We start from the raw sequence: 22,526 nt of genomic DNA, 5'->3' as shown, positions 1-22,526 counted from the left end.
CAACTAGTCAATATACTTTCCACCTGACATCTACAAAACTGTGTCGAAGTTTTAGATGACATGCCAATTCTCAGAATCAGAATCAGGTTTATTATCACCAGCATGTGATGTGAAATTTGTTAACTTAGCAGCAGCAGTTCAATGCAATACATAACATAGAAGAGGAAAAAATAAATAGGTAAATCAATTACAGTATACATATATTGAATAGATCAAAAAGTGTACAAAAAACAGAAATCCTGTATATTTTAAAAACTGATGCAGTGTCCAAGGGTTCAATGTCTGTTTAGGAATCAGATAGCAGAGGGGAAGGAGCTGTTCATGAATCACTGACTGTGTGCCTTCAGGCTTCTGTACCTCCTACCTGATGGTAACAGAGAGAAAAAGGCATGCCCTGTGTACTGGAGGTCCTTAATAATGGACGCCTTTCTGAGACACTGCTCCTTGAAGTTGTCTTGGATACTTTGTAGGCTATTACACAAGATGGAGCTGACTAAATTTACAACCCTCTGCAGCTTCTTTCCGTCCTGTGCAGTAGCCCACCCATACCAGACAGTGATGCAGCCTGTCAGAATGCTCACCACGGTACAACTATAGAAGTTTTTGAGTGTATTTGTTGACACACCAAATCTCTTCAAACTCCTAATGAAGTATAGCCACTGATATGCCTTCTTCATAACTGCATCGATATGTTGGGACCAGGTTAGCTCCTCAGAGATCTTGACGCCCAAGAACTTGAAACTACTCACACTCTCCACTTCTAATCCCTCTATGAGGATTGGTATGTGTTCCTTCGTCTTACCCTTCCTGAAGTCCACAATCAGCTCTTTCGTCTTACTGATGTTAAGTGCTAGGTTGTTACTGCAACACCACTCCACTAGTTGGTATATCTCACTCCTGTACGCCCTCTCGTCACCATCTGAGATTCTACCAACAATGGTTGTATGGTCAGCAAATTTATAGATGGTATTTGAGCTATGCCTAGCCACACAGTCATGTGTATATAGAGAGTAGAGCAGTGGGCCAAGCACACGCCCCTGAGGTGTGCCAGTGTTGATCGTAAGGAGAATGTGTTATCGTCAATCCACACAGATTGTGGTTAGGAAGTCGAGGATCCAATTGCAGAGGGAGGTACAGAGGCCCAGGTTCTGCAACTTCTCAATCAGGATTGTGGGAATGAGCTAGTCAATGAACAGCAACCTGACATAGGTGTTTGCGTTGTCCAGGTGGTCTAAAACAGTGTGGAGAGCCATTGAGATTGCGCCTGCTGTTGGCCTATTATGGCGATAGGCAAATCTACGCAAAGTACTTTGCTTTCTTGGTAATGTCACTTCTGTGTTGAACTCAGGACAGATCCACTGAATTGATAACACTAGGGAATTTAAAGTTGCTGACCCTCTCCACCTCTGATCCATAGATGACGACTGGCTGAAGGACCAGTTTTCTCCTCCTGTAGTGAATAATCAGTTCCTTGGTCTGCTGACATTGAGTGAGAGGTTGTTGTGACATCACTCAGTCAGACTTAAAATCTGCCTCCTATATGCTGATTCATCACCAACTTTGATTCAGCCAGTGACATTGGTGTTGTCAGCAAACTTAGATATGGCATTGGAGCTGTGCTTAAAACGAGTAGAGCAGGGGGCTAAGCACACAGCTTGTTGGGTACCTGTGCTGATGACGACTGAGGAGGAGATGTTGATGCCAATCCAAACTGACTGGGGTCTACAAGTGAGGTAATCAAGATTCAGTTACAGAAGGAGGTGTTGAGGCCCAGGTCTTGGAGCTTATTAATTAGGTTTGAGGGGATGATAGTATCGAATGCCTAGATATAGTTAATGAAGAGCATTAACTCTGTTCAGATGTTTCAGGGTTGAGTGAAGAGCCAGTGAAATGGCACCTCTTGTGGATCTGTTGTGATGGTAGGCAAATTGGAGAAGATCCAAGTTGCTTCTCAGATAGGATTTGATATGTTTTATCACTCATCTCTCAAAGCACTTTGAGAGATTGGTGATTAAACATATCAACTCCCATCTGAAAAGCAACTACAGCTAGGCATTCAATACTATATAATTGTGACCATTTTGGTATTAAGAAGAAAAAAACACTCTCTTCATTGGATGGCAGAACATTCCAAAGCCTCCGTTATCTCTAGTCATAACCTAAACACTGCTGCTACAGAACAACCATTACATTAGCAGTGAAACCTTTCCCAGGGCATTACATATGTAAATGACACTGTACGACAGTCATTGAGGCAAAAGGTGTTCAAATGGAAATAATTAATTCCTTTATGTTTGTCCAAATAGAAACTGGGTTGTATGCACAAGATTGACTTGAGACTCCAAGTGCCTAAGTGTGATTTGATACCAAAATTGTCACAATTATATACCACTAGAAAAAAAAACAATTTTCAAACAGATAATGCTAAATTTCCAGGTCACATACATTGATGGAGAAATAAGGGACAAAAGTTGGGGGGGGGGGTGGGACAATCTTAATCTTAAAATTAGATGTGAGCTAATTAGGATTGTTCTTCTCTGTAGTTATTTGGAAGAAAATACTGCTCTTGGATAGCCACAAATTAAAAACAGCAGGGATGTTGAGAGTGTGGCATAGTAGAATTGGAATGTATCAATACACACAGGAAACTTGACAATTTTGTATATGATGTTCCTGAGTGGCAGCATGGAATGAACGGTAGGAGAGATTCACGAAAATCTGGATCTACTGTGTCCAAACGGCAAGAGGTCAATTGGAGTTTTCAAGACTACCAGCTTTCACTTAGTAAGTGTAAGGGATGCGAATAGGATAATACATTTGAATATGGATCAGCCATAATCAGTTGTGTCTTAAGTGGATATGATACAGCCTGTAGAATAATATGGATGCTAGTGGAAAGTATACACTTAGCTACATAATACTTAGTCTGATTGTAGACAGTTGGATCATGCTCAATGGAACATACCAGACTGATTTCATGGATGTCCTTAGAATGCAATGCATGCGGTAACTCGTTTGTTTTGCGGAACAATGCCAGATTGAAGATTATAAATATTAACAGAACTTCTTGATTTATTTTTCAAAGAATGTTTATGAAAATTAGTGTTCAAAAAAGATTATGCTCTCAGAAATAAAAGATGACCAGATATTCTTAGATTGTAATCCAATATAAAATAATCACAGATTTATTGGCCTACCACGTGCAAAGCCATGTTGACTATCCCTAATCAAGCCCTGTCTATCCATAGACTTACAAATCCTGTCCCTTAGAATCCTTCCAAAAATTTACCCACTACTGACTTCAGGCTCATCATTGGCCTATAATTTCCCAGGTTATTCTTAGAGCCTTTCTTGAACGAACAGAACAAAATTAGCTATCCTCCAGTCCTCTGGGACCTCACCCATGGCTAAGGACATTTTAAATATCTCTGTCAGGGCCCCGACAACTTCTGCATTAGTTTCCCACAAAGTCCAAGGGGAAGCCTCCTCAGGCCCTGGGGACTTACGCACCTTAATTCATCTCAAGACCACCAGCACCTCCTCTTTTGTAGTCCAGATAGTGTTCATAGCCTCACTATGTTTGCCTTTGTTCTATAGACATTGTGTCTCCTGAGTAAATACAGATGCAAAAAATATCACTTAAAGTCTCACCCATCTCCTTTGGCTCTGCGTATAGATAACCACGCTGATCTTCAAGAAGGCCCTTGCCCTCATTTTGCTCTAATATACCTCTAAAGCTCTTGGGATTCTTTTTCACCTTGTCTACTAGAACAATCTCATGTCATCTTTTAGCCCCTTGATTTCCCTCTTAATTGTTCTCTTGCACTTATACTCCCTCAAGCACCTCATTTGATCCCAACCGCCAATAGTTGATTAGCATCTCCTTCTTTTTCTTTACCAGGGCCTCAACAACCAAGATTCCATAAACCTGTTAGCCTTGTCTTTTATTTTAACAGGAACACTGAGATTCTGTATTCTCAACAATTCATTTTTGAAGATTTCCCATTTACCAAGCATCTTTTTGCCAGAAAACAACCTACCCCAATCCACAACTGCCACATCCTTTCTAATGCAATCAGCATTTGGCTTTCTCCAATTTAGAATCTCAGCCCAAGGACCAGTCCTATCTTTCTCCATAATTATCTGAAGCTAGTGGAATTATGATGACTAGATCTTTGCATCTTTGACCATAGATAAGTTATCCGGCTTAGATAAAATGCATCCTGGCCTACTAACAAAAGCAAGACAGGAAACTGTGAAGGCTCTGTCTATAGGTATGGAGGACAACACATGGCAGACACATCAGAAAGGTCAAAGTCCATTTGGACTGAAAAGGAAGTAGCAAATTCAACAGATTTCAATTGAGATGCATCAAGTGAGAAACCTTCACTTATCAGAGGTTAATAATTGATTTATTAATAAGTTAATTAATTTTCATTAATATATTTAAGCCAATTAGTAAGAAAAACTACAGGGCAGTGAATATGTGCAATTTATTGCTACAGACAGCTGTGGAGGCCAAATCATTGGGTATATTTAAAGTGGAGGATGATAGGTTCTTGATTAGAAAGGGTGTCAAAGGGTACAGGGAGAATAGGATAATAAATCAGCCATGATTAAATGGTGGAGCAGATTCGATGGGCTAAATAGCCTAATTCTGCTCCAATGTCTTATGATCAAAAACTGATGGAAAGAAAATAAGATCCTTTTTTCACCTGGCTGATGGGTATCTAGAGCTTGCTGCCTGCAAATAGTCAAAAGAGAACAAAAGGCCCTCATTTATAAGAGTAGATGCTTGACTTGCTGCTATTACAAGACTTGGAAAAAGGCATTAGAGTAAATGTATCACAGAAGTCTGATTAATGGCAGAAACATAAGGAATGTTTTAAACAGAGGAAGGATGAGGGAAGCCTGTGAAAAAGCTAGAAAATGAGGACCAGGTGTAGAATTAAAACAGATTTGAGCTATTCAGCTAAATTACAAAATTCCAGTGATTATCCGTAATTCCAGATAATATTGGAGATTCCAAAATTAGGGAGGTAGTTGACTGAAGTGAACAAGAAGTGGTGGATATTTAAATAGTTTATAACACTCAGCAAAGATATAACCCAATTAGAAAGAACGACCCCAGGAGTAAGATAAAGTATCCACATTAACCGAAGGTGAAGGAATATTTTAAATCAAAGACTACAGCATATGAGTGGCTAAGGAGAACTGGGAGATGATGACTGGTGTAGACCAGTAATGATCACATTGAATAGCAGAACAGGCTTGAGGGGCTGAGTGGACTATTCCTGCTCCCCTTTTCATATGATCTTAGTCTTCAAAGAAAAGGCTGTAGATGGTTGAGTAGAAAGATAAGCTATTTGGAATCAGTGATCATCTTTCTACTAACAATCCTAGGAATTTTATCAGTATTGACACTGCAGCATATACCCTGCTCATCTTAGTACATGGAAATTAAATCCACAAAGATAAAAAAGATGAAGTAAAGGAAAGCCAATTTGGAAGTTATGAAACTGATTTTGTATCCTGTGAGAAAAATAAAAAGTAAATGGCCCCTTGACTTAACAAGACAGTTAATTGTTTATTAAAGAAACTGCTTGGGCATTAACTGATAATAAAACAATAACTTTTCTAATTAAGAATAATATTAGATATGCAATAAATTTTGTATAACACAATGGGAAAAAAATCATCCGAGGCATAATATGCAAATTAATTCTGAATTCAGTCTGTAGCCTTGGGCAGAAACATAAAAATAAAAGTAAACAAAATGGAAATAAACAATCCATTTCCATTATCACAAGAAATATATCACTACTGTACTATATAGAAAACAAGCAGATGATGGAAGAAGATGAGTACACAAAATCTATTTCAATAAATGGAAATGCCAGCATTAGGAAGTATTTTATAGAAGTTCATATCCCAAACCAGGATTTAGGAAAACTGATAAGGTACACATTAAATGAAATTTTCAATGTCACAGCTGAAGAGAAACCTGGTGAAGACTATTTATTATTACAATTTCATATAGTTCAAATATTATGGCACAAACAGATTAAATTTCCTTTCCCTGAAATAAGACTATCTAAAAATACATATTAAAAGCCAATGTACCTATGATAAGTTTAAAGACCTTATATCATTCTTGATGTTTATAATTTTGCAAAGAATGTGAATGTTGACAGACACCTAGAATTTATAACACTTCCACAGGAATGATGAACAGTCAAGTTATTTTCTTCTAGACAAGAAATTCCCCTCTGTGGATATATTGTAGCGGTGTGCTACACGCAGCGCTAAAATTACGACACAGAGTCGGTAACTGCAGTCGAAGGAAAAACTTTATTCGAAATCCTCAGCCTCACTTTTAAGCCTCTCTCGACCTGCCCCCCGTGACGCAGAGGCTCCAAAGCTCTGTGCTCGCAAACCCCCGTAGGCTATCTATTTGTGAGCCGGTTCGGATGTGCCAGGAAATGGGTCGCCACAATATTTCATTTATGAGAATAATGCTATTTATATAAGAACAGATTTTTTTTTTATTACCAACACTCTTCTCTCAACTTTGTCATATTTAAAATCTCTATTAGTTTCTCTCACCTGGGATCACAGAGGAACTTTGTCTTCTCTCCATCTTCTCTCCATATTAGCCACTCGCGAAAGGATGGATGAACAAACATCCGTGTCATATCCCTCCGTTTTATCAGAAACATAGAAAGGTTGTCCATTCTCTGTTGAAAGTCTTCCCATTCAAGGCTACCATTAATATTCCCTGCATTGATTGCCTGGTAGAGCTGGTCATCTGTCATTGGATGCAAGGATGCCACAGCCACGTTCAGAAGTGGTAGCACGCGTTCAAATGAGGACTGTGTAGGGAACTTCATGTTACATTGCAAGAGATAGACTTCAGCAAGAGACACAGGTACTACTTTATAGCTTGAGCTCTTAAGCACCAAATATCCTTTCTCAATCAAGTCAAAAGTCAGTTTTAAGTAAAGATACGATCCTTGGCTCAAAGCTTTGAGATGAGTACTGAGTTTACCAAATGTTGCATTGTCCATTTTGCCATTGAGGGAGATGTTATTCTGGATTTCAGGGCTGCTGTGGATTCGGTGAAGGATATAAGCCTGTAGGTCCTGATCTATTGCTTCATTCACATCCAGTTTGTCCAGATATATCTTATGGAATGGAAGAAGTTTGGCCACTTCCTGTGAAAACAATCATTTTGGGGACTAAAGTTAGATGGGAATGTTCCCATGAAAGTGATACAACACTAAGAAATTTACTCATTGGCCTATGTTGACATTCAGTACTTTAAACATTTCTTAAAATTCTCATTCTTTATTTTTTTTAGTTTATTTATTTAGAGACACAGCATGGTAACAGGCCCTTCCAGCCAAACAAGCCTGCACCATCCAATTACACCCATGTGACCAATTAACCTAATAACCCGTACATCTTTAGAATATGGAAGGAAACTGGAGCACCCGTAGGAAACACATGCAGTCCTGGGAAGAACGTACAAACTCCTTATAGATAGTGGTGGAATTGAACCCAGGTCACGTGTTATGCTAATCATTATATTACCCTGCCACCCCAATCTTGTTTTTCAATCCTTCCACAGCCTTGCCGTACTATCTGTAAAATATCCTTCAGCCCCACAACCCACAGATATCTGCATTCTTCTACATCCGACCTCATCTAATCCTAGTTTTAATCACCACACAGCATCCAAAGCAAAATACAGCAGATGCTAGAAACTGTAAATGAAAGCAGAAAATACTAGAAGCACTGAGCAAGTAAGGCAGAAAAAAATCAGTTTAATGACCTCTTAACAAAATACTTTTGATCAAAGCTCACTGAAAGATTAATTATGTTTATTTCCGTACAGATGTTGCCTGAGCATTTCCAACACATTGCATTTTTAATTTTAATCCTCCACTGGTAACCTTCACCTGCTAAAGCTTAAGATTCAGAATTCCTTCACTAAAATGCTCCATCCTACTATCTTCAAGATGCCTCACAAGGCATATTCTGCTGACCTATTGTTTGATCTTTAGTCCCAATACCTAGTGTTATGGCTCAGTGATATTATTTCTATTTAGTACCTTGAGATGATTCACAACATTAAAAGTGTGTTTGCAGATTCAGAATATTACTATTATTATTATTATTATAGCTAAACATCCCATCAAAGACTAGGCAGGTAAACAAATGGTAAATGGAATTTAATTCTGAGAGATGTCAAGAAAACATTTAAGGATGACATACAAGACAATAAATATACACTCAATAAGAACTGTACTGCAAAGAGTACCACCCACAGATCCATGGAGGTGGCAGATAAACAAGATTTCTGTTTTTATTGATTGGAACAGCAAAATAACACAACTGATAGGACTGCTGCTTCATACCTCCAGTGATCCAGATTCAACCCTAACCTGCATTTCTGTCTGTGTAGAATTTACACATTCTCACTCTGTGTGAATTTCTTTTCCACTTTCAGTACTGTGCAAAAGCCTTATGTGCACACGCACACACACAGCTCAGCTTAAAACTTTTTCATAGTGCTGTAGTAATTTTATGTATTGCACTGTACTACTGCCACAAAAAATTCAAATTTCATGACATCTGTGAGTGATGATAAACCTGATTCTGATATGGGTCTCTGTTGTAGACTGAGAGTGGGAAGGGAACAGGGAGAGGGGAGGGAGCAGAAGCCCCAGAGAGACATTCTGTAATGATCAATAAACCAATTGTTTGAAATCAAATGACCTTGCCTAGTGTCTCAGGGCTGGGTGTGTCTGCACATGCACCACCTCCTGCCTCTGCCACCTGTCCCACACCCCTCCCAAGGCACTCCACTCTCACCATTCCCAACATCCTTTGCTCCTGCCAGATTTACAACTCGCTCTCTGCTCCACATTGACAAATGCAGTACTGTGCAAAAGTTGCAGGCATCTGAGCAATATATATATATATTGCTCAGATGCCTGCAACTTTTACACAGTACCGCATTTCCTACATCCCAAAGGCATCCAGGTTTGTAGGTTCACTGAAAACAGGAAATTTCTCCAAATGTAGGCAAGTGGTGGAATCTATGAAGGGAAGAGTTAATGGAAATATGGTGAGAATAAGAGGGGATTAGAAGAAATGGGTGCTTGGCTGTTGATGGGCTGAAGGGCCAGTTTCTGGTCTGCATGACTTTATGAACGGACATGTAAAACAATGGTTCGGTCGCAGATCACCAAGAGATTAGAGAAATGTGATAGTACTGGAACATATCCAGTGAAGATCTAAAACATTTAAACACATTTTCACCTGCTCTCCCTTTTCAGCATTTCATAGCTTGATGCATTCTTTCATTTGTTTTCTTTCTCTCCAATCTCTCACTAATCTATCAACCAGACTTTGCAATTGATAGTGTCACCCAATAAAAGATATTCTTTGTACTTTCTATCCCTCCTCCAAATTAAAACTAATTTGTTTTTTCACTTTTCCCGTTCAGATTTCCGTAATTTTCTGTTTTTATTTCAGCATCTGTATGTTTTCTATAATGATGCTGCCAGTGTTCCCGAATGTTATGAGAACCGACTAGCTGGACTGATATTGTTTGTACAAAGGCGATCACTAGATTTATGAGGGTATAACATTTTGAAAAGTCTAGGCAGAATCCACTTTTTTCCTTAGTACGAGTAAAAACACTAGGGGCTGCAGGTTTAAGTTTGTGTAGAAGAATTAGAAGGGAATCATGGAAAATGCTTTCGACCCAAGAGTGTTGGTGATTTGGAGCTCATGGTAAAGGCAGAAACCTGAACTACATCTAATAAGTCCTTGGACTCACATTTTGCAGGAATACAGATCAATACTGGGAAGTATGACTTGTGTAATTGGCCCTTCTTTGGTTGGCATAGACAAAATGGGTCAAAATGGCCTTGTTCTGCTTTTTAGAATTCTATGATTTTAACTGTGGTTCAAAACACCAAGATCCAATGCTTTTTTGGCTGCATTTTCTGCTACTTTTACCCCTTTTCACAATGTGTGTTCAAAATTCCACAAACACAAGACAACTCTTTCATATTTTAACCAAGTAATTATTCTTTTGCTGCAAGAGCAGAGGGCATGCACAAACATAAGAGTCATCAGAAGTCTGCACATAGATACTTTGAATGAAAGTATAGCTGGTTTTACTCTCTTTTGGAACATAGAACAGGGATAGGCCCTTTGGTCTACAATGTTGTGCCAACCCAATTAAATTAGTAATCAAACGGCAAACTAAACTATTTTCTTCTGCCTGCATAATGCTCATATGTTTCCATTTTCTTCATATTCATGAGCCTATCTAGATGTCTCTATGTTTCTGCCTGTACCATCATTCCAAGCACCCACCACTCTCTGTGTAAATAAAATTGCCTCTCACATCTCCTTTGAAATTGCCCCCTTTCACCTTAAATGCATGTCCTCTGGTATGAGACATTTCAACCCTTGAAAAAAGATGCTCTCTACTTATAATCTTATAAAGCTCTATCAAATCTCCCCTCAGCATCCCCTGCTCCAGAGAAAACAACCCAAGTTGGTCCAACTTCTCGTCATAGCACATACAGGGAGCATCCTGGTAAACCTCTTCTGCACCTTCTCCAAAGCCTCAACATCCTCCCTATAGTGGGGTGACCAGAATTGTATGCAATACTCCAGATGTGGCCTAACTAGAGTTTTATAAAGTTGCAACATAAACTCTTGACTTCTGAACTCAATGCCTCAACTAATAAAGGCAAGCATGCCATATACCTTCTTGACCACCTTATTGACCTGTGTAGCCACTTCAAAATGAGAGCAAATAAAAGGCTGAGTCATCTGCTCCTACTCTTAAATTGTATGTTTTTATGTACTGCTAATTAATTAAACATACCTTCAGAGTTGTGCGAACTGTCACTATCAACTTCAGCCATGATGGGAACTTTCCAATCATTTTAGTGAGAAATGATACAATCGTGTCCCCATAATCTGGTTTGTGAAACTCTGCTTCATTCAGCCCATCAATTAAGACAATGAAATCTTCATCGGCAATTTTTCGTTCTGAAAAGAAAAAAAACAAAACCTGTAACTTGTCATATTGATCTTTAAGTAAAAAATAGTTTTGAAATTCCAGATATATGCTTTTGACTTGCAAAAATAATTTTAAAATGACATTTTGTTCAACATAGAACATAGAAATTTACAGAACATTACAGACCCTTCAGACCACAATGTTGTACCGACCATGTAACCTACTCTAAAATCTGCTGAGAGTTTCCCTACTGCATAGCCCCCTATTTTTCTAAGCTCCATGTACCTATCTAAGAGGCTCTTAAAAGACCCAATTGTATCTGTTTCCACCACATCTGCTGGCTGTGTGAAAAACTTACCCCTGATATCCCTTCGGTACCCATTTCCAAGCACTTTAAAATTAAGCCCCCTCCTGTTGGCCATTTCAGCCCTGGGAAAAAGCCTCTGGCTATCCACATGATCAATGCTCCTCATCATCTTATACACCTCTGTCAGGTCACCTCTCATTCTCCTTCGCTCCAAAGAGAAAAGGCCAAGTACACTCAACCTATTCTGATATCCAGGCAACATCCTTGTAAATCTCCTCTGCACTCTCTCTCCATAGTATTCATATCCTTCCTGTAGTGAGGTGACCAGAACTGAACACAGTACTCCAAGTGGGGTCTGACCAAGGTCGTATATAGCTGTAACATTACCTCACAGCTCTTGAATTCAATCCCACAGTTGATTAATACCAACACACCATACGCCTTCTTAACAACACTGTCAACCTGCGCAGCAGCTTTGAGTGTCCTATCAACATGGACCCCAAGATCTCTCAGATCCTCCACACTGCCAAGAGTCTTACCATTTATATTATATTCTGTCTTCGAACTGGACCTACCAAATGGGAGGAGCTTAGGAGGATTAATGGCGCCTAATGGCAACTCTTTAGCTTGCATCTTCAAAAACAGCTTTATTTCCATTTTTAGTATCTTTATTTTTCCCTTTCAGGGCTCTTTTGAAGACCCTGACCTGGAATTACACACTGACTATGGTTCTTTGAAGGAATGGGACCCACTCTCGGGGTTTCATGAATGGCCATTGTTCGGCATGCCAAGAGCTTGACCTAAGAGCTTCACTCCTTCGGAGACCGAGATTTCATGGCTCTGGAGACTGGGGGGATCAGAGGTTGATGCCTCTTCAGGAGATCGGTGCGTCGTTGGAGACGAAAGATCTCTGGCTGTATGCCCAGAGACCTGAGATCTATGGGCACAGAGCTCTAAAAAAGCGACACAATGGACTTTTAACATCATAAACCAGCGGGTTGTTTGTTATATCTCCTCTCTCGCTGTGAAAAGGAGACACCTCTTTCTCCCTTATTGGGGGGGGGAGGTGAGAGAGGGAGAGAGAGACAGACACACTGTGGTATGTCAAATACCGGGTGAATGAGTAGACCTTGGGGTAACTACAAGTCTGTGTCTTTGCTGTTGCTTTGCTCACGCTTGAGTGCTCAGCGGGGGGCATTGATGCTTTTTGCCAGTGGGGGAAGGGGGGATCGTGGCTTTGCTGCTGCTTACACACAGGAGGGAGGGGAGCTGGGGGGGGACTTCGGGTTTCTAACACTTAACTCTCATTCATTCTTTGGGGGTACTCCTGTTTTTCTGGATGGTTGGGAAGAAAAAATATTTCAGGATGTATATTGTATACATTTCTCTGATATTAAATACACCTTTAAAACCTCAGAAACCAAAATGAACCACTTCACATTTATCTGGGTTGAAGTCCATCTGCCACATCTCAGCCCAGTTCTGCATCCTATCAAAGTCCCGCTGTAACGTCTGATAACCCTCCAGACTATCCACAACACCTCCAATCTTTGTGTCATCAGCAAACTTACTAACCCACCCTTCTAATTCTTCATCCAGGTCATTTATAAAAATCACGAAGAGTAGTGGTCCCAGAACAGATCCCTGCAGAACACCGCTGGTCACCGACCTCCATGCAGAATATGACTCATCTACAACCACTCTTTGCCTTCTGTGGGCAAGCCAATTCTGGATACACAAAGCAAGATCTTCTTGGACCTCGTGCCTCTTTACTTTCTGAAGGAGCTTTGCATGGGGAACCTTATCAAATGCCTTACTGAAATCCATATACACTATATCCACTGCTCTACCTTCATCAATGTGTTTTGTTACATCCTCAAAGAATTCAATCAGGCTGCCCTTGACAAAGCGATGCTGACGATCCCTATTCAGATTATGTCTCTCCAAATGCTCATAAATCCTGCCTCTCAGGATCTTCTACAACAACTTGCCCACCACTGAAGTTAGACTCACTGGTCTATAATTTCCTGAGTTATCTCTCTTTCTTAAACAAGGGAACAACATTTGCAACCCTCCAATCCTCTGGTACTTGGGTAATCACAATCTACAGAAAGCAGGTAATTATTTAAATTCACCAAGAAAGAAGGGATTATTTTGCAATGCATTTCATTTCATTTCTATTCAGAAGAATGTCTGTTGTTATTGATTTGAGCAATCTACTGATGTTGAGGCCAAAAAATATTGGGACAGCACAGTGGGGTGTCTCAGAGTACCATCAACTCGGGTTTCATCCTGACCTTTGGCGTGTCTGAGTACATGTTCAAAGATATGTAGCTAGTAGGTTATACAGCAACTGTAAATTTCCCCTCTTGGGCAGAACTGGGGAAGCTGATGTGATGTAGGGAGAACAAATGGAATAGTGTGAATAGGCGCTGATTTGCTGGCCGAAGGGCACATTTCTTGTTGTATGTCTATACTACTCTACGATTGTGAATGATCTTCCATTGCCCTGAGATCACTGGTCATCTCCACTCTGGGTTATTCTGCATATTTCCTCAAAGGCCATGCCATGGTCTACAGCTGAAAGCATAGATTCTGGTGTGTTGACATAATCCAAGATCATATCAGCAACTCCTTGTATGAGTCTGCCTGCATTTACACAATAGTTTTAACAACTAACAGCACAGTTCACCCCTAGGAAACTCACTGGCTGTCAAAGCTGTCAATGTTATGAACTTCCGTGAATGTCACAGACACTCAAATATCACTCAGGACTTAAAATCTGATTACTTTTAAAGAAATGTATAACTTCAAGTACATATGCACACATATTAAAAACATTTAATCTAATTGAATTAAATCAAATTAAAAGCTTTATGTATCTTTGGTCCAGCAATCAATTTCTGCTATACATTCCAAGGGTCCCCACTGTATGTGCACCAGATTAACCTGCTTTGAGTACAATGGCAGAATTTCCCACCCGAAAGACAGGTATCTGTGTAAGTTCATATCGCTCTGTGAGAATCCAATAAGGCAGTACCCATGTCCCATGTTCAGTACTTTGCTTCAGCGTTTTCTCAGGAAAAAACAGGTTACAGTTCTTTCTGCTAACAGATATATGTAAACCTTGGCAGAAGATTACTCCAGTACTTCAGTTCAATAGACCATCACACAGTTATTAGACGCTTCATAGTTATTAACATGATGCTTGAGAATTACCACAATAAATGAACTTTCTTGTGCCACAATGAATACTAACAACTATTATGTATGCATAATACTGTTTGGGATCTTAGATTCCTGAACATATATAAATACCTAAGGAAAATGTAAAGAAACTCAAATGTTGCTCAAGACTGAGCAAGTCTCAAACCAATCATCTTCCATTTTATAAAAAGCAAGCCAGCTATTATAAAAGCAAACTATTGTAATTCTTTCAACAGACTTAGACACAGCTTCCAAGTACTTTGCTACTGGAACTACTGGCCATATATGGAGTGTGAAATGACATTTAATGGCAGAATGCGACCACTGTTATTTATCATGACTGGGGAAAATGTATTAAAGAAGACAGAATTTAATTGAACACCTTACTAAAAGTAAGATTTTATAAATTAAAGATTTGAACTGTCAACCATGGCAATACCAATATAAAGGAGTAGAGCATTTTTTTTTTCATTTCTACAAATGTTAATGTTACATTTTCACTTGAGCAGAAGTTTGAGGCAAACTGCTGTTATACCAACATTGAGCCCGACTGCGCAACATTAACATGTTATTCCAGTCTGCTAAAGTGACATTTCATGAGTCATCCTGCTAGCTGAATGAGATTATGTGTGAGTAAATTGTGAAAAATTGTAAATCGGGATGAAATCAACCAGAATGAAAAGACATTACACATTTTAATTCAGTCAAGCATCAGCAGTAGGAACAAAATTTGAGCCCAAAGAGCTAGATTCAGACTCTTGTCCCAGGAAAACTGAACTGCACACATTCCTAAGTACCTTGTTATTTCTACAAACCCCATTTCCAGAAAAGTTGGGATATTTTCCAAAATGCAATAAGAACAAAAATCTGTGATATGTTAATTCATGTGAACCTTTATTTAACTGACAAAAGTACAAAGAAAAGATTTTCAATAGTTTTACTGACCAACTTAATTGTATTTTGTAATTATACACAAATTTAGAATTTGATGGCTCCAACACACTCAACAAAAATTGGGACAGAGTTAAAATAAGATTGAAAAGTCCACAGAATATTCAAGTAACACCAGTTTGGAAAGACTCCACATTAAGCAGACTAATTGGTAGCATGTGAGGTATCATGACTGGGTATAAAAGTATCGTCCATCAAAGGCTCAGTCTTTGCAAGCAAGAATGGGCCGTGGCTCACCCCTTTGTGCCAAAATTTGTGAGAGAATTGTTAGTCAGTTCAAAGGGAACATTTCCCAACGCAAGATTGCAGAGAATTTAGGTCTTTCAACATCTACAGTATATAATATTGTGAAAAGATTCAGAGAATTCACAGACATCTCAGTGCGTAAAGAGCAAGGTCAGAAACCACAGTTGAATGCGCGTGATCTTCGAGCCCTCTGGCAGCACTGCCTAAGAAACTGTCATGCTACTGTGACAATTATAGCCACCTGGGCTCGGGAGTACTTCAGAAAACCATTGTCACTTAACACAGTCCGTTGCTGCATCCAGAAATGTAACTGTATTACGCAAGGAGGAAGCCGTACATCAACTCTATGCAGAAACGCCGGCGAGTTCTCTGGGCCCGAGCTCATCTCAGATGGACCAAAAGACTGTGGAACCGTGTGCTGTGGTCAGATGAGTCCACATTTCAGCTAGTTTTCGGAAAAAACGGGCATCAAGTTCTCCATGCCAAAGATGAAAACGTCCATCCTGATTGTTATCAGCGAAAGGTGCAATTGCCAGCATCTGTGATGGTAGGGGGGTGCATCAGTGCCCACGGCATGGGTGAGTTGCATGTATGTGAAGGTACCATTGACTCTGAGGTGTATATTAGGATTTTAGAGAGACATATGTTGCCATCAAGGCAACGTCTCTTCCCGGGATGTCCATGCTTATTTCAGCAGGACAATGCCAGACCACATTCTGCACGGGCTACAACAGCGTGGCTTTGTAGACACAGAGTGCGTGTGCTTGACTGGCCTGCTGCCAGTCCAGATCTATCTCCTATTGAAAATGTATGGCGCATCATGAAGAGGAGAATCAGACAACGGAGACCATGGACTGTTGAGCAGCTGAAGTCTTATATCAAGCAAGAATAGACAAAATTTCCAATTGCAAATCTACTACAATTAGTATCTTCAGTTCCAAAACAATTAAAGAGTGTTATTAAAAGGAAAGGTGATGTAACACAATGGTAAACATGCCTCTATCCCAACTTTTGTTGAGTGTGTTGCAGCCATCAAATTCTAAATTTGTGTATAATTACAAAATACAATTAAGTTGGTCAGTAAAACTATTGAAAATCTTTTCTTTGTACTTTTGTCAGTTAAATAAAGGTTCACGTGAATTAACATATCACAGATTTTAGTTTTTATTGCATTTTGGAAAATATCCCAACTTTTCTGGAAATGGGATTTGTATATCTGTATATGCTTCCAAATTGAATACCAACTCAGGTGACATAACAAGCTACACAGCTTCATCATAGCTTCCCAGAAAGTACAAGAAACAGCTCTGTTTACATCCAATTTAATTTTCCATTTACAGTAAAGCATTTGACAACTGTTGCTTGTGAAACATAGTTAAAATAAATTATTACAAACTGAGTTTCTACCCTGCCCCCCCCCGACTATTCTGCAGTACTTCACAAAACCGTGAAAGAGAATTGCTTGGCACTTTCAAAACTTGACCTACCTTTACGCAAATTGTCAAGGGGTTCCAGGACTCCTCTTCTAAATGATGCAATAGGATCTTGAACACAGGAACGCAAGCTGAGCATACTCTGTAAATGTGGTTCGCGCAGTAGCTGCTCCCTATAGGCAACAAGTTGGGGTGATCGGCAAAGGAGAGCTGCCACGTTGTGTACAAACTCTGGAACTAGGCAGGTGTAGGCATTGTCTGCTTGGCAATAATGGTAGGCCACCACCTAGAAAGAGAAGCTCAATAAGCAGGTTTCAAACTTTCAGTCAATTCCTCAGTTGACCAAAAAATCACTGAAATGGCCAAAATCTGAAATAAATGCCAATTTTTATTTCCAATTTGACCTTAAACTTTATACTTGAAAAAAATCATTCTGGAACAAAAAGCTGCATGGCAGGAAATAACTTACTCTTGATCCTCATGGGATCTAGCAGTGCATCTATCCTGAAACCATACAAATATAGTATATAACCAATACACTTTTGTCATTAGATTTCAACATTTCTTCTGAAAATGCAATTCATCTATTTGCTTTGCTGTGCTTCCAAAATGCTTGCATACATTCATGAAATAAAGCATCACAATTTTAAAACTGAAGCAACACACACAAAAAGCTGGTGGAACACAGCAGGCCAGGCAGCATCTATAGGGAGAAGCACTGTCGACGTTTGGGGTGAGACCCTTCGTCAGGACTAACTGAAAGGAAAGATAGTAAGGGATTTGAAAGTAGGAGGGGGAGGGAGAAATACGAAATGATAGAAGACCGGAGGGGGTGAGATGAAGCTAAGAGCTGGAAAGGTGATTGGCAAAAGGAATATAAAACTGAATGCTGGTTAACTAAATATAAGATTTAAAGTTTTCTTCTCACATTGCAAAAGCTCAATCTTACTGAGCTTTTTGGTTTAATTTCAAGCACCAAACGAAAAATAATATTTCTTGCTAATCATGCTGTGGCAAAGGAGCGCTGTAACATCCTGATATTGCAACTTGTCAGTTCTGATCTAAGTGAATTGTTGAGAAATATGGGAAGTATTTTTCTGTGGATGACATTTACTATGAATGGGCTCTACAAGCATTGTACTAAAGACCAAAGCACAGCAGGCAGAAACGCCACCTATAGTCACCCAGTAAATCACCACTCATGCCTCTACTAGATTCAAGCACTGATCCAATAGGTGAGAGAATATTGAGATTAATTTACTGTATCAGTGGCTCCATATATTTCTGATACAAAGGTAAACTGTGTATGTTTGTGTACAAGAGAGCATGACTGATTGTTAGCATTTAAACAATATGAAAATCAGGAGTGACATTAGGAAACAAGAAATGCACATTTTATGGTAAATCATTTTCTGACTAATGTGTCATTCAGGCAGTGTGCTAATCATAAACTTCAGAATCACAATCATCATATGCAGGAAATCACCATTCAGCCAATTGAGATTATACTTAAGTCTGTGCAACCTCTTCTTTGCATATTTTCCACATATCCATTTCACCCACTCTTTCCCTGTAGCCCAAGAAATTATATTCTATCATATGGCTAACCAGTTCCCTTCTCAAAATCAAGAAATAAAAATGCTGGATGCCAAGGGATAGTTGACATTTTGAGCTCAGACTCTCCTTCAGGACTGACAGTACAAAGGGGAGATAGCCAGTGTAGAGGTGAAAGGGAAGGACGCAACCTGATCAACCACATCTGCCATTCTTACAGGAAGCATGTTTCATATATGATGACCACTTCATATATCAAACAAGAGAAAACCTGCAGATGCTTGAAATTGAAGCAACACACACAAAGTGCTGGAGGAACTCAGGAGGCCCAGGCAGCATCTATGGAAAAGAGTACAGTTGACATTTCAGGCCGAAACCCTTCAGCAGGACTGGGCAAAAAAAGATGAGGAAACATAGAAACATAGAAAACCTACAGCACAATACAGGCCCTTTGGCCCACAATGCTGTGCCGAACATGTACTTACTTTAGATATTACATAGGGTTTCCCATTGCCCTCTATTTTTCTAAGCTCCATATACCTATCCAGGTGCCTCTTAAAAGACCCTATCGTTTCCACCTCCACCACCGACACCGGCAGCCCATTCCACGCACTCACCACTCTCTGCGTAAAACAACTTACCCTGACATCTCCTCTGTACCTACTTCCAAGTGCCTTAAAACTATGCCCTCTTGTGCTAGCCATTTCAGCCCTGGGAAAAAACCTCTGACTATCCACATGATCAATGCCTCTCATCATCTTATACACCTCTATCAGGTTACCTCTCATCCTCTGTAGCTCCAAGGAGAAAAGGTAAAGGAGTAGATTTAAAAGGTGGGGGGAAGGGAGAGAGAAAAACAAGGTGATAGGTGAAACCAGGAGGGTGAAGTCAAGAGCTGGGAAGTTGATTGATGAAAGAGATACAGGGCTGGAGATGGAGGAGTCTTATAAGAGAGGACAGAAGGCCATGGAAGAAAGAAAAGGGAGGTGGAGCACCATAGGCAAGCAAAAAGGAGATGGAGAATAGTGATTGGGGTGGGCAATTACTGTAAGTTTGAGAAATCGATGTTTATGCCATCAGGTTGGAGGCTACCCAGATGGAATATAAGGTGTTCCTCCTCCCACCCGAGTATGGCCTCATCACGACAGAAGAGGAGGTCATGGATTGACATATCGGAATGGGAAAGGGAAGTGGAATTAAAATGGGTGGCCACTGGGAGATCCCACTTCTTCTGGCAGATGGAGCTTAGGTGTTCGAAGAAGGAGTCTCCCAATCTATGTCGGGTCTCCCCGACATATAGGAGGCCACACCGGGAGCACAGGATACAGTATATGACCCCAACAAACCCACAGCTGAAGTGTTACCTCACCTGGAGGGACTGTTTGGGGCCCTGAATGGTAGTGAGGGGCAGCTGTAGCATTTGTTCCACTTGCAAGGATAAGTGCAAGGAGATCAGTGGAGAGGGAGTGATCCCCACAGAAAACTGAAAGACGTGCCTGGTGATGGGATCCCATTGGAGGTGGCAGAAGTTACGGAGAATTATGTGTTGGACACGGAGCCTGGTAGGGTGGTAAGTGAGGGCAAGAGGAACTGTATTCCTAGTAGGATGGTGGGGGGATTAGGTGAGGGCAGACGTGCATGAAATGGAAGAGATGCAGTTGAGGGCAGTGTTGATGGTGGAGGAAGGGGAGCCCCTTTCTTTAAAAAAGGAGGACATCTCCTTTGTTCTGGAATGAAAAGCCTCATTCTGAGAGCAGATGTGGCAGAGATGGAGAAAGGGATGGCGTTTTTATAAGTAACAGGGTAGGAAGAGGTATGGTCTAGGTTAACTGGAGTCCCGTGGGTTTATAATGGACATCAGTAGGTAAACTGCCTCCAGAGATGGAGACAGAGAGATCGAGAAAAGGAAGGGACGTGCTGGCTCACTCACCTTACCTCTTTGCCTGCCCATCACCTCCCTCTGATGCTCCTCCCCCTTTTTTCCCCCATGTCCTTCTGTCCTCTCCTATCAGATTCCCCCTTCTCCAGCCCGGTACCTCTTTCACCAATCAACTTCCCAGCTCTTTACTTCACTCCTCCCTCACCCAGTTTCACCTATCACCTTGTGTTTCTCCTTCTCCTCACTCTACCTTTGAAATCTACTCCTTATCTTCTTTTCTCCAGTCCTGCTGAAGGATTTTGGACCCAAAACATCCAACTGTTTACTCTTTTCCATAGATGCTGCCTGGTTCACTGAGTTACTCCAGCAGTTTGTGCACACCACTCCATATAAGTACCTTTTTCCTCACAGATCCCTTGCAATTTCTATCCATCACATTAAATATGTGCTTCCTTAGACTATTTGTTAAATGGAACTGTTTTATTTACTAATCTAAACCTGTCATGAATTTGCACACTCCATCAAATCTCCTCTCAGTCTCTTTGCTAAAGGTTTCTTCAATCTATCAAAGCAACTGAAATGCCTAGCTCCTGGAACCTGTCTAATAAAGATTTTCTGCACCCCTTCTTAGATTTTCACACATTCCTGAAGTGCAGTGACAAAAGGCTAGCAGATGATGGTGGTCAGACAACTATTACTTTTTACCAAGATTGTTCAATTGCAGATTAATTACAGAGTATCATCACATATGCCCTTATAACCAGCTTACCAATGTGTCCCAGAGGATCCATGGGCATTCTCTCCAACGTCATTTGATTTCTCAACAATTCTCAATATGCTATCAACTACTCTATAGTCCTGTACTATGAAGCATTTGAAGAAGTGCAATACCTTTTTTGAATTAAATTTAATTTACCCAACAAACCAGGGCATCTAAATCCTCTTGCAGTCTAAAGCTTCCGTCCTTATTGTCAAACAATAGGGCTGCTTTTTACATTAACTGCAAACTTGTAATGCTCTATACATTGATGTCCTTGAGATTTAATTTTTTAAAATGGAGAAAATTCTAAAATATTCCCAAAAAATATTCTGGAGGATTCTATAGGTATGAGAGGAGACGAAAATAGGATTCGTGTAGGATTAGTATAAATGTTTGTTTGATGGCCGGCACAGACTCAGTGGGCTGAAGCCTATTTCTCAGCTGTATGATGCAGTCACTATGAATATTAGCATGAAAGTGTTGCATAAAGTAGCATTTGAAAGGCAGGAAAATAAAAATGGAAATGTCAAGAAATAACAAATATTGTATTTTGAATAAAACATAAGGAGGAGGAGGAAGAGGAGGGGGAGGAAGCCAGCTCCATCATTTAATAAGCTGATGACTGATCTGAGTTTGGCTTTAGCTTCACTTTTTCTACATAACCCTCTTCTCCTCATTGAACAAAAATCTACTTCAGCAGTGAAAATATTCAATATTTCAATTCTTTAGGGTTTAGAGTTCCAAAGACAAAAGAATTGTTGCTCATCCCTATTCTTAAACTATGTCCATGTTTCTGATTCCCCATAATGGTAAACATTTTTTAACCATTGAGCCTACTCAGAATATTTTGTTTCACTGAGTTCATCCTTTATTCTTTTAAACTCCAAGGCACAGACTCATTCTCTTAAGACAACATCTTCAGCTCAGGAATCAAACTACTGAAGCTTCTCTGAACTAAGCATACATCCTTAAATTAAGAATCCAATGCTATACACAGTACTCCAGGTGCAGTCTCATTATTCTCTCTATATGTTGTAATGATTTCCTGCATTTTATACTGTATCCAATAAAGGAACCTACTCTAAATTCTTGATGGAATGGAATTGCTCTATAAGCTGGCATTCAGTCGACAGGCC

The 22,526-nt window shown here is 40.0% G+C and overlaps 1 protein-coding gene across 3 annotated transcripts in view; it reads right to left on the bottom strand.

The window, feature by feature from the left end:
• LOC132384559 (protein TANC2-like) overlaps window positions 1–22,526 on the bottom strand; it is a 764,460-nt gene that overhangs the window by 129,446 nt on the left and 612,488 nt on the right. For all 3 annotated transcript variants that reach the window (XM_059955744.1, XM_059955745.1, XM_059955743.1), the window contains 3 exons: window positions 17,252–17,483; window positions 10,916–11,082; window positions 6,607–7,214 (listed from right to left, as the gene is read on the bottom strand). In XM_059955744.1, coding sequence (XP_059811727.1) covers window positions 6,607–7,214; window positions 10,916–11,082; window positions 17,252–17,483 — 1,007 coding nt within the window. The remainder of the gene's footprint in view (window positions 1–6,606; window positions 7,215–10,915; window positions 11,083–17,251; window positions 17,484–22,526) is intronic.

Source organism: Hypanus sabinus, chromosome X1 (assembly GCF_030144855.1).
Source record: "Hypanus sabinus isolate sHypSab1 chromosome X1, sHypSab1.hap1, whole genome shotgun sequence".
In the NCBI taxonomy this organism is placed as follows: domain Eukaryota; kingdom Metazoa; phylum Chordata; class Chondrichthyes; order Myliobatiformes; family Dasyatidae; genus Hypanus; species Hypanus sabinus.
The sequence above is the reverse complement of the archived record's forward strand: the minus strand, read 5'-3'. Positions and strand labels throughout refer to the sequence as shown.